Below are 11,679 nucleotides of genomic sequence, written 5' to 3'. Positions count from 1 at the left end.
CCCAGTACCACCAAGGACCATTCCAAATGTCCATGTCTCAGCCTCTGGCCCTCTGTCACGGGTCACTCTTCCCAATAAATCTTACCTGATTATGAACTTCTTCATTCATTGGTGGTTTCTTTGGGTTATTTTCAAATACAATATGTAATTTTATAGATGAATAGATTTAATAGATTAATTGTGTAAGAAACCATTTTTTGAAACTGACTTATTTCAAAAGGATACAACTAGGAATTATATTCATGCAGTAGAGAGAAGGACAACAGACGTGAAAATGTTCCAAATGGGTAATGCTTGGTAAAGTTTATTTCAACAAGAGGCTGGTAAGGTGAGCAGGCAAACAATTTACTGGTACAATAGAAACCTGATTTGTCTGTTGCTTTGAAATACTCCATGCTAATAGTAGCTTCCAAATTATCATCATTCTTAAATTATCATCTCTCAGTAACTGATCATTGTCTCACACCCCTCATTTTGATAGATGACTTTTCCTTTAACTATAACGTAGCTGATCAATGCTTCATGTCCCCCAAACTGGTAAATCAAGTGCTCCCACCTAAAAAGACAAGAGGTATAAGAATATCCAAACTTGCATCAGAGTGGCTTATATACCTAGTACACCTGGTAATTATAAAAGATTTGCTTGAACCATGGGAAAACACTATTCCAGGTGTACATGTTGATTTCTTTTTGCATGAATACGGTGAGTTCATGTGCAAATGATAGTGATCATCCCTATCACTGTAGTGATATGACAAGGGGGAATGGCTTTAAGCTGAAAGAGGGTAAGTTTATATCAGACATTAGGAAGAAGTTCTTCAGGTGTTCAAGGCCAGGTTGGACAGGGCTTGGAGCAGCCTGGTCTAGTGGAAAGGTGTCCGTGCCCATGGCAGGGGGGTTGGAACTGGATGAGCTTTAAGGTTCCCTCAAGCACAAACCATCCTGTGACTTCTTCTATGATTCTGAATCAGTAGAAAATTCCTTCCATGAAATAAGCATGTATTGCCTTTAGAGAAGTTGTAATTAGGCATGGATTATTTGTAATATTAGTGCCAAAAGTCCTAGGCTTTATTTTCCAGTGGAGCAATTAAGGAGAATGAAAGTGGGTCTAAAATGCTAGTGGCACGAGGAGTTCACTAACCTCTCCACTATCCAAACATGGTGAAAACCAGTCCCTTCTGTTAAATCACATTTCAGATGACAATGGAAGAACAAACCTTGATGAATTTATGATCACAAGATCCCCCTGCTTGCCCATCTCTATGGAGCCATGTGTATCCGATTTTCCCAGAGCATAAGCTGCATTAATGGTGGCAGCTGCCAGCGCTTCATTCATTGACATCTTCATGTTTACACAGGCCAGATGCATCACCATAGGCTAATAGGCAAGTGGAAAATGGGAGTTATCAGTAACACAAATAAAGCTGTTCGTGCCTCAGATCCCTAAGCGTTCCTCCCTCCTTGTGCAACAGGAGTTGTTCTGTGTAATGTAAATCTTGCCAACTCCAGAATCAGAAATCTAAAATCAGGAACTTTGAGAGCCTTTTTTATAAGCCTCTCAGCTTATACAAAGAATAGAACCCCTTCTGGTTTCAAGAATTGCTGGCAAAAACTACCAACACACTTCAATAAGCATGAGCAGTTGTCTAATCAGGTGATACAGCTCTCTTTGCAGATACAAAGACAGTTTTAAGCATGCGAGATCTACACATAAGTTGTACTAGTAAGAGACTGCGTAATTTTGTGGTGTCGTAAGAATGAAAAATAGCTTACCATTGAAAAACAGTATGCATTGGGATTAAAGTCACTGCCAAGAGCAACTATAACTCCTTCTTCTAACATTTTTCTAGCTTGAGGTTGCTTCAGTCTAGCGGGAAAAACACTTGTCAGTACAATTCACTTAGTTATTATGTGATGATTTACAAAAGCAAAAGCCACCACTCAGTTTGGCTAGATGCATGCATTCAGCTACACTGATTCTTTTGGGGATGAAGGCCCACATTCTCCTCTTGGCTCTCTACCTATCACCCTACAGATAGCGAGAATGGGAATTGTGATCCATTCTTTTGAAGTATCATGTGGGAGCAGCCAGGATCAACCATCAGGCTTCAGGCCACTGAAATTCTGGTATTTATCCAGACCTCAGCCATGCCAGGATTTAATAGGTGAAAATCTTCATTTCTCTGAGAAGTGTTTTCTAGTCCTTACAGCTTCAAAGGCAGGCTCCCAAATACTTGGCACAAGCAATGCAATAACCCCTTCCCAGCCCTGTTGTCAATTTGAAATGTTAAGTTGAAGCCGTGACCTTAAAGTCGTGTATATTAGAGGATTTTCTCACTTAGCGCTGTTAATGCAAAAGGAACCTTTAATAATTTCAATATCCGGAATGGCCATTTCAAAATTGTTTAGCCATTGGATTAATATGGGAAGGTGTTTGCAAGGCTGGGCACTAGGAAATACACGAAGTTTTAGCCGTAGTTGCTGTAAAACCAATAGCACCAAACATCGTGTCCAGAAATAATGCACTGTAACAATAGAAATGAAACACTAGAGTGACTGCTGCTCAGAAAGTAGTATTAAAAGCATTGCAGTTAACAGAAAAGAACAATAAACGAGGTCTTAATGAAGTACTTACATTGAGTATAAGACAATCCTGTCCCTACAGAATACTCTTAGCAGATTTATGATAACACGATGTTCCAAGAATTAATTGTGTTTAAGAGGATTTGTCTGAAGTGCCATTCCCTGTCCTCACATGTCCTTCCAGCCTCTGCATCCCCCGCTGTGCTCTGCTGCCAGACTCCTTAGGAGTACTGCAGGCAACGGTCAGCAAAGGCCAAAACAAGAGTGTGCTTACCATTAAGCAACTCTCCAGCTGCACACTGACCACCAGCCCTGGTCAGCCAGTGAAGGATCCCTGGCCACTACTGCTTTTCTTCAAACCAGGGATTGTGTACAGGCAGGACCTTCCGAGATCTGAGCCCTCATAACTAGTACTGAAGGAGCTGAAGGAGGTCAGCAAAGGATGTACATTACCTCACAGCAACTTCTTATACACTGCACAGCTCTCAGACCTCCAATACTCTCTTAACAAGTCTCTCATTCATGGCTTCTTCATTTTTAGACTAGGAGTCCTGTGTTCAGTAAACAGGACACTGCAACAAATGAGGCCTCATTTCCTATGGCTTGTTATTATCTCCATCTTAGCCTTATCCTGAGGTTATAAACTTTCCAGTGCATGGAGTCTCTGGAGTAACACGTGAGTTATAGCCACAGCCTCTTCTATTGGTGGCTGCATCTCTGTTGTCTCCTTCACCTCCCTGGTCAGTTTGCCTGATCAGGTGTTTTGCTCCTGGGATGACTTTGCAGGACCACACATCCTCCCTGAGATCTGTCTTCTGGCAGTGCATGTACCAGCAATCAGTGGTTCAAAAACACTTGTGCAGGACATGAACAGGTAACCACAAATACAAGCACAAGCATGGTCACAGGCGTGAGCACCAGTGGCTATGGCACTCACAAAGCGGGCTGTTGAAAATAAACCAAAATCAAGTCAATTACTGGGTTATGGTCCTCATCATCTAGTTGGCTTATTTTTGGCATTAGGGGTAAGTAGGTGATCCACCTATGCTTATCTGTAATATCTGCATAGGAAAATAGTGTTCTTAAGGGAATTCTGCTCAGTATTGCCTGGGTAAAGTCAGATAAGTTTTTTAAAATGCTACCCACAGTCTTTCAGCTCTTTTGATAGCTGATGGATTCATTTACAGCAAAACCTTCTGCAAGAGAGCAAATACATATACTGCAGAGATAATTTGCCTGAAAAGAAGCCAACTCAGTTTTAAAAGTCTAAATGGGTTAAAGAAAACCATCCAGATTTCTTCTTTTTCTGATTGATCCCTCATCCTGTCACAATGGTTAAATCCCAGCGTTGACTGCATCACTCCGGATCTCCTGTGAGACTTCTCAGAAGTAGGATATTGCCTCATTACTGAGAATTTCCACCAGAAACAAGACCTAAGGAGGCTCATGCTCTCTTTGTGTTTGTGATTGTCTTCACTGATCAAGCCTGATCCTTGAGGCATAGATACAGGCTTATGCTTTTACATTAAAAGACCCTAAAACCATACAGTTTTGCTGTTACAAAAGTCTTCCATCAATCTAGTGGCCTTACCTTAGCATGTAGGCAGTTGTTGGTAAAAGGATAGCGGCACACTTAGCTCTTGCCATTGCCTTGATACCTTCATCACTGACTTCTTCAAGGTGGCTGATAGCCCGGGCTCCGAGTTCAGCTCCAAGCTAAGCAATTCATTCTCAATTAGTGCAGTAAAGCAATGTTGTTTGCAATTGACTGCAGGAGAGAACTCACTGCTAATGTAAAATTTACTAAAGAAAACCCATAAAGAATGCTTGAAATTACAAATGGAATGCAGAGACAAAGTATTTGCTAATTTATTGCAGGAGAAGTTGTCCACGAAAAGGCATTGACCATCCACTGAGTGGAAGTGTACCTTCAGTGGTGTCTTCAGCCGTCTGACAAGCAAACTGTGGGACAGCTATGAATAAAACCATTATCAACTCCTATTCACAAACTAACCAGCAGAAAACAGCTGACAAAACTGACACTGGCTGCAGAACTAGTAGTGCAACTGCTGCCTTCAACAGTGAAGCACCAAAAAAGCTTTTATGATTAATCAAGTTTTTTGGGCTTTGGTTTTGGTTTGTTTTCTAATAAAGCAAAGAATAACTTGAGCAGACCCCACAGGAAGGAAGCAATGATGGTGAAATGTGGTCTTAGAGTGACTTTCTATATCAATCTATCTGGGAGCCTGTTCCTGACTAAACCATCCTTCTTGAGTGCGCTCACTGCACACCTGAGTTGTTGCTGCTAACAGAACATTTAAGGGAAAAAGATTTTTCAAGTTGCTGTTGGGTTCAGGGATATCCACCTTCCCCGTCTGTACCCCATGTGGAAGATAAGCAAAGTCAATGTTTGATTAGGCACTGCATGTTACTGCATGCAGGTCAAGGCTTCCTCCAACGTCCTTAACTCCAAAGCTGCACAAGGGCTGCACTTTCCATCGTCTGACAGAAGCAGATGCCTATGAATGGTCTGTTTTATAAAGCCTTAGAAAAGAAAACCTCTGAAAACTGCAATTCTTTCAAAGATTCAGCCCCTCCAAGAGCAAAAAATGGCTCCACTGAATGTTAACAAAGATGTACCTCAGCAGATTTCATCGGATGGAGTTCATCACCATGGAAGTTAATCTGTAACCCTATATCTTTTCCAGCCTGAAGAATTCTCCTGGTAGACTCCAGATCAAAGACTCCCTTCTCACAGAACACATCTATATTGTTAACGTGTATTTCACCAGTTAGTTTGAGTTCTCTCAGTTTAGGGAGATGGTTATTGATAATGTCATCTGTGGCTTCAGCAGCAGTTTTCCCTCTAATGAAAAGAAAATGTTAGGGAGCCATAAGAATAACATCCTTGAAGCCTGGCAAACACTCACATCACACATGCAATTACCACATTGCTTAGAAAATGATGCAAATACAAATCACTCAAAACCCCTTCAGATTAAAAGCTTAAAACTGCTTCATATTCTCAAATATGAATTACTATCCATTCAAAGAACATTGGACTACATTACTATACATTTTTTACAAGGTGGGTACCTTAGATGCTAACCAAGACATGCGATATTTTAAAACAAAATATTTTGCTTTCCTGTATTCTGACCTCCTGTATCCTAAAACACAGCTATTTAAAATACGTAAATGATTATCTAAATACGTTCAGTGGTGTTCATGCAATATGTTTATGCAAGGATCAACACTCAAAGGGGATGTACAGCACGAATCATTGTTTCAAATTTACCTCTCATCTTTTTGCATTATTCAGAGTGATAGCTAGGCAACTGTTTCTGAATCAGAGGGGCCTCCCAAGGTTCAATTTATCAAAGTCAGATCCATTCACAAACCTCCTATTAGAGGGAGGTAACCCAGAAGAGATCAGTAAATGCCTCTGATCAAAAGAGCTAACAATCCCAAAATATGCAGTTGGGTTGCTAGTATTTTGCAGTTTTAAGATCTGCAGGTAAGTGGTACACTGCAGCTAAATGCCTGTGACATCTCAATCCCCACTTCAGGCACAGAGCGGTGTTATACAAGTGCCACACATGGGAGTTTTACAGTGGCAGTAAATTCTAGAAGCCAAATTCTGCTTGGATTTATAAACAAGGTTGTGCAGTTATAAGGCAGAGCAGAACCCGGCTTAGGGCCCTTATTTTGTTCACTCTCACTGAAACAGTCATAGGGGTTGCCCAGGCTTTTACCACACCAAGCTTTCTCCCTTTTCTTCTTTGACTCAGCAGCATTTGGAGGAATGATTAGCACCAGAGCCAAGAAAAAAACGAGGGAAATACAAGTCTTGGTTTCACTTTCTGGCGGGACATAATGCCCAAGAATGCAAAACTCATTGTTTTAATGCGAGAGACTTCTGCTCAGGAAATCACTTCAAAAAAGACCCATGAATTTGATTCAAAATGACAACTAAAGGGATGAACAGTTATTTCTTTGTCCCCTTCCTGTAAATTTTCTAGGTTCAACTCCTAAAGAACTGCAGATACTCCAAGTCTGGAAGTCCCAAGGCTGGAAACAGTTTTTGAAAGCAATGGGCAGGAACAAGCATCATTTTAAACAGGGCAGCCTTATTTTTTTCTAGAATGGCTCAGACTGAAGTAGCTTGCACCATTTGGTGCATACTTCAGTAAGTGCTGCCTATTGCCAATGCTCTATATCATGGTCCCACAGAAACTGAAAGATGCTAGATTAGATATTAGGAAGAATTTCTTTACTATGAGGGTGACGAGGCACTGGCACAGGGTGCCCAGAGAGGCTGTGGCTGCTCCATCCCTGGCAGTGTTCAAGGTCAGGTTGGAAGGGGCTTTGAGCAACCTGCTCTAGTAGAAGGTGTCCCTGCCCGTGGCAGGGGGCTGGAACTGGATGAGCTTTAAGGTCCTTCCAACCAGTCATAGGGAAAAACTGCCAAAGTGAGAAAGGCTCTTTATGGCATCTCTATTTGAGCCAATAGTTGTGATTAAACATGTTTACTTTAGTCTTCTACTCATCACATACATATAAGATGTGTGCATTTCTCCATTGCATGGAAGCATAATTAAGGCTTTTTACTGAGGTATATCAGGATCAGATACGCCATTTATTTTTCTTAGCTGGCTAAAATAAAAGTTCATGGCAGAGACTGAGAGTAGCAGAAGAACTTTCTGTACAGGAAATCCTGTAATCTGTGTTATATTCAGTGGAGGTTCAGCTGGAGGCAGGGATTCTGTGCTAAACTGCCGCTGGCATTTAGTAGCCATTAAATAATGCTTCCCTGTCTTCCTTCGAATTAAAATTTAGGAGAGCCTTCTGTAAACACTGGCTATTGTTTCAAATAAAGTATTTCAGGAGGGCTGGGAAGAAGAAACGTTTCTGAAAATAACAGGCAATTTTCAATGCAAAGCAGTAAGACTTAACAAGAGCAAGAAGAATTAAGTCATATTACTTTGGCACTGAATGAGCTCCACAGTACGTCGAGGAAATGCCAATGTCCATGCATTGCTTTGCGTGTTCGATCACCCGGAGCATTTTAAGCTCCGTTTCTAAATTTAAGCCATATCCACTCTTGCATTCAACCAACGTAGATCCTGTTCTGAGCATGCGTTCGAGTCGGTGCTTGAAAGTACTGAACAGCTCTTCCTCTGTGGCCTTGCGAGTGTGTTCCACAGTAAAGTGTATTCCTCCCCCAGCCTCGTGGATCTCCATATAGGATGCACCCGCCAGCTTCGGGAAAAAAGGAAACAAAATCCAACACCCACATACATTTAGCTGCTAAATGAATCCAAGGGATTCTGCAAAGTGCCTTGAGAACCCTTTGCAAAGAGAAGAAGTCGGGGGAAGGACAGAAATCTCCATTAATTCTTCCTCCCTCCCCTTCCTCTTCTCTCTCCCCTCCACTTGGGTGAAGCAGTCTTGTAAGAAGTGACATAAAGAGAATTACTTTGAAGATTTTCTTCCCCCCGAGCCCAAGGGGAAAATTTATCTCTAGCTCAAAAAGTCATTTATGTGGAGAAAAGGGAGGTGGGGGAGGTGGGGGAATCAAGGTTAGATGGTACAGAAGGTGGCACTCCTGCATTGCTTCAATTAATGCAAAACTATACCAAGGCTGGCTGCAAAGGCTGCAATTACACTTCTCTCTCAGACTACTGTTATTCAGAAATCATCCCTCCTTAGATTATATGCATTTTTCTACAAATGAAAGATGGGATTCACTAGAAAGTTATGTGCAATAAAAAGAAAGAGGAAATAAAAATCCAGATGTGTAATGTTATGCTGTTACCTTCATTGCAAACTCATGAACCCTATCACCAGCCCACACTGGGTGTGTATGTGCATCTACCAGGCCTAAAGGAAACAAAGTAAATGTACACTTGCATTACTTCACTGTGTAAGAGAAAAGGTTATGGACATGCAAGCAAATTAAACAGCAGAAACTCCCCATAAAGTCTCTATTAGTTACAGAAAAAGAAAAATCCAGGCAGCACAAAATCTAGGATTTTCTTTAAAAGCTATTAATTTTCTTTCAGCTTTTTTAGGTGTGACACATTATGCAAAATGTCTCTGGGTGAGTGCACCAGTTGCTGAGGTTTTCATGGTGTTTCGATGACATTTTCAAACTGTGGAATAAATTATAAATGGCAGACTTTGAAAGAGTTTGTTAGAGTTTACATCTGTGTTCTTTAAAAAGGCAAACTGCTTAGGCTGGGCTTAGTACAACAGCACTTATTCTAACAATAGTCCACTTACTCCAGCTTTTTCTACAAGCTGCAAAACCAACCCTACTGCATGCCCAAGGCCATTGCAAACATAACAGAGGCCTAACAGCTCATGCTCTAACAGCAGTTGCAAAGCTCATGCAATAGACTTGCCCAGGTTTATTTTCCATCAGGTGAAGTTGCATAGCATGTGACTTAAAATCTTCTGCTGCCCTTTTGCCTCCAACTGGCCATGGGCAGGAGGGAGACAGAGCTCTGTGGCTGAACTGCTGATGGGCAGAAAGGGTACAGAAAAGAGAGCTGAATGTGGAAAGTCACTATGTGACCCAGCTACATCACCATGTGATCTATGATAGAGGAACAGTTCTAACATGAAAAAAGAGGAGACAAAGCTCCACCATGAAGCCCAAAAGAATCATCCTGAGTGCTGCAATTTTCTCCTTGCAGCACTCCTGATGAGGAAGCGATGATACTCTGCCCCAGCACAAGATACTGCCAAACCTGTACTGAACATAGAAGAAAAAAGGCTGGAGGGATGTTTAACACGCATTAGCACACGTGAGTACTTTGTCTCTAAGCACTTGCCACAATTCAGCACTGTGTCATTAGGAACAAATACACCTACCTGGTAACACGCACTTCCCAGAGCAGTCAATTATTCTTTCAAATGTTGCTCCTGAAAACTGATTGCGAATAACATCTGCCTGGCCCACAGCTTTGATACGACCATCTCTGCAAACAACAATGGACAAAGGAATCATGAGCCTGCTGAAAAGGATAGTGCTCACTGACAGAACTAGTGGAGCAACAACTCTCTGGAAGCAGGGGTAGGGACCTTCAGCAGGACTGAAGATGCACACGGGACGTGGTTTGCTCATCTTACAGACGCACAGAAAATGGTGGAGTAATGCCATGCATTCCATGTTGTTTGCCATGACACTTGTCATGTCATCTACTTAGATCCCTCTGGACTCTTGGTACTCTTTTGTTCTCATTTCTGCTAGACAACATTATTTTTCCCTTGTGGATCAGCAGATACACAACATTACTCCAGCAGGTATCTGCAGGGCCCTCTCCCTCTCATGGAAATCAAAATGTCATCACCAGCCTTCACTGCCTGGCCGTGAATCTTACCCTCATGCCCTTGGAAGCCATGGGGATAAACCTCTTTGGGACTGATCATTGGTTCAACAGCAGTTTTCTCCCAGTGGAGCTCAAGGATGGTACTGGGAACCGCAGACTGCACTTGACAAATTGCCTCCAGCCATGCAGGGAGTTCTTCCTCACCTACACAACAGGGTTCCCTGGGCATGTGCAGTACCTCTGTCCTCTAAGCCTTGTCTTTCTCCAGCTCTGTTCAAGCTACCAGAACAGCAACTGGGAGTCATCATGGGAACCTCAATGAAGTTGCCTCTGCGCTACATGGCTGAATTTTTAAGATGCAAAGAGCAGTTAGAGCATTTAGAAATGACAGAGATGTAATTACATACATTATTAACTGTAATTTCATTCATTATACAAATTATTTATACCACTGCTATTAGTTCATGTCAGTTCACATAGAAAGCAGAGGGAGAAGAAGATAGCTGTAGTGTTCAAAAGCACAAGTTATCTTCAGGAGGCTGATGTGTGACCACAGCATGATAAAGGAAGTTATCAGGACTTTGATTGAAATAGTCAAAATTATTTGTTATTTGAAGACAGGCTGAGAGAGTTGGGCTTGTTCAGTCTGAAGGAGAGAAGGCTGCAGGGAGACTTCAGGGAAATCTTCCAGAATCTAAAGGGGGCCTACAAGAACTTTGGAGAGGGACTTTTTACAAGGGCCCGCAGTGATAAGACAAGGGGGAATGGCTTTAAGCTGAAAGAGGGTAAGTTTATATCAGACATTAGGAAGAAGTTATTCACTACGAGGGTGGTGAGACACTGGCACAGATTGCCCAGAGAAGTTGTGACTGCCCCATCCCTGGCAGTGTTCAAGGCCCGGTTGGACAGAGCAGCCTTGTCCAGTGGAAGGTGTCCCTGCCCATGGCAGGGGGGTTGGAACTGGATGAGTTTTAAGGTCCCTTCCAACAGCATCCATGCTGTGATCCTATGGGGATTGCAAAGTCCCGCTCCACACAGGCAGGCAGCTGCAGTGCCCTGCTCCCGGCCAGAGGCAGCCGGCGGCAGCCACCGCGGCGGGGACAGCGGCAGCAACCCCCTCCCGCAGCCAGCCCCGGCCCCGCGGCCCCGCACTCACAGCCCCACCACCAGGCTGGCGTCCCGCAGCACGGCCAGGCTGCCCGCGTCCTGCCGCCGCAGGTACTCCTCGCCCCGGGCGCACACCAGCACCAGCTGCTGCGCGTTGTCCAGCAGGAGCCGGTGCCGGCCCGCCATGGCCCTCGGCGGTGAGGACAATGACGAGCGGTGCAAAGGGGGCCGCTCCTCGGCTCAAAGTCCCCCGGGGCGGTGCTGGGGAGGCCGCCTGCGGCCCCGCGGGCCTGGCCCTGACCCCCTGACTCTGCCCGTGCCCGGGTTGGCCTTTGCTTACCAACCTCCCCCTAGAGGGTGAAGGCACGGAGGTGGGCAGCAGGGCAGGAGGGGCCGCATGATTCTACCCGGACAGGGCAGGGGTGAGGTGGATGGCGGTGACCGTTCACACCCCGGCCACATCCGCCACTTGGCAGAATTTGGGCAAAAAAAGCTGCAGGGTCAATGTGGCAGCTGCCTGCCCCAGGTGAGGGATGCTGTTCTTGACGTGGTGCAGGGCAACGTGACAATACCTGTACACGGTGCTGGTTTATGTTAGGCTTCAAAGCACCAGTTTTGCCATCCGGGGATTCCCAAAGCCCTCTGTCCACAC

At 43.8% G+C, this 11,679-nt stretch overlaps 1 protein-coding gene across 1 annotated transcript; it reads right to left on the bottom strand.

Moving 5' to 3' along the window:
- Nucleotides 1-288: 288 nt before the first annotated feature.
- Nucleotides 289-11,262, bottom strand: AMDHD1 (amidohydrolase domain containing 1). The gene is made up of 9 exons (XM_057425032.1): nt 11,077-11,262; nt 9,463-9,569; nt 8,402-8,466; nt 7,568-7,845; nt 5,224-5,449; nt 4,175-4,299; nt 1,774-1,867; nt 1,218-1,378; nt 289-556 (listed from the first exon to the last, which is right to left on the bottom strand). The coding sequence occupies exons 1-9, from the start codon at nt 11,211-11,213 to the stop codon at nt 442-444; spliced, it is 1,308 nt and encodes a 435-aa protein (XP_057281015.1). The 5' UTR covers nt 11,214-11,262; the 3' UTR covers nt 289-441.
- Between the last annotated feature and the right edge of the window lie 417 nt (nt 11,263-11,679).

Source organism: Pezoporus wallicus, unplaced genomic scaffold (assembly GCF_028554395.1).
Source record: "Pezoporus wallicus isolate ANWC-B61680 ecotype Strahan unplaced genomic scaffold, APGP_CSIRO_Pwel_v1 scaffold_3294, whole genome shotgun sequence".
NCBI lineage: Eukaryota > Metazoa > Chordata > Aves > Psittaciformes > Psittacidae > Pezoporus > Pezoporus wallicus.
This window is presented reverse-complemented; position numbering and strand designations above follow the sequence as displayed.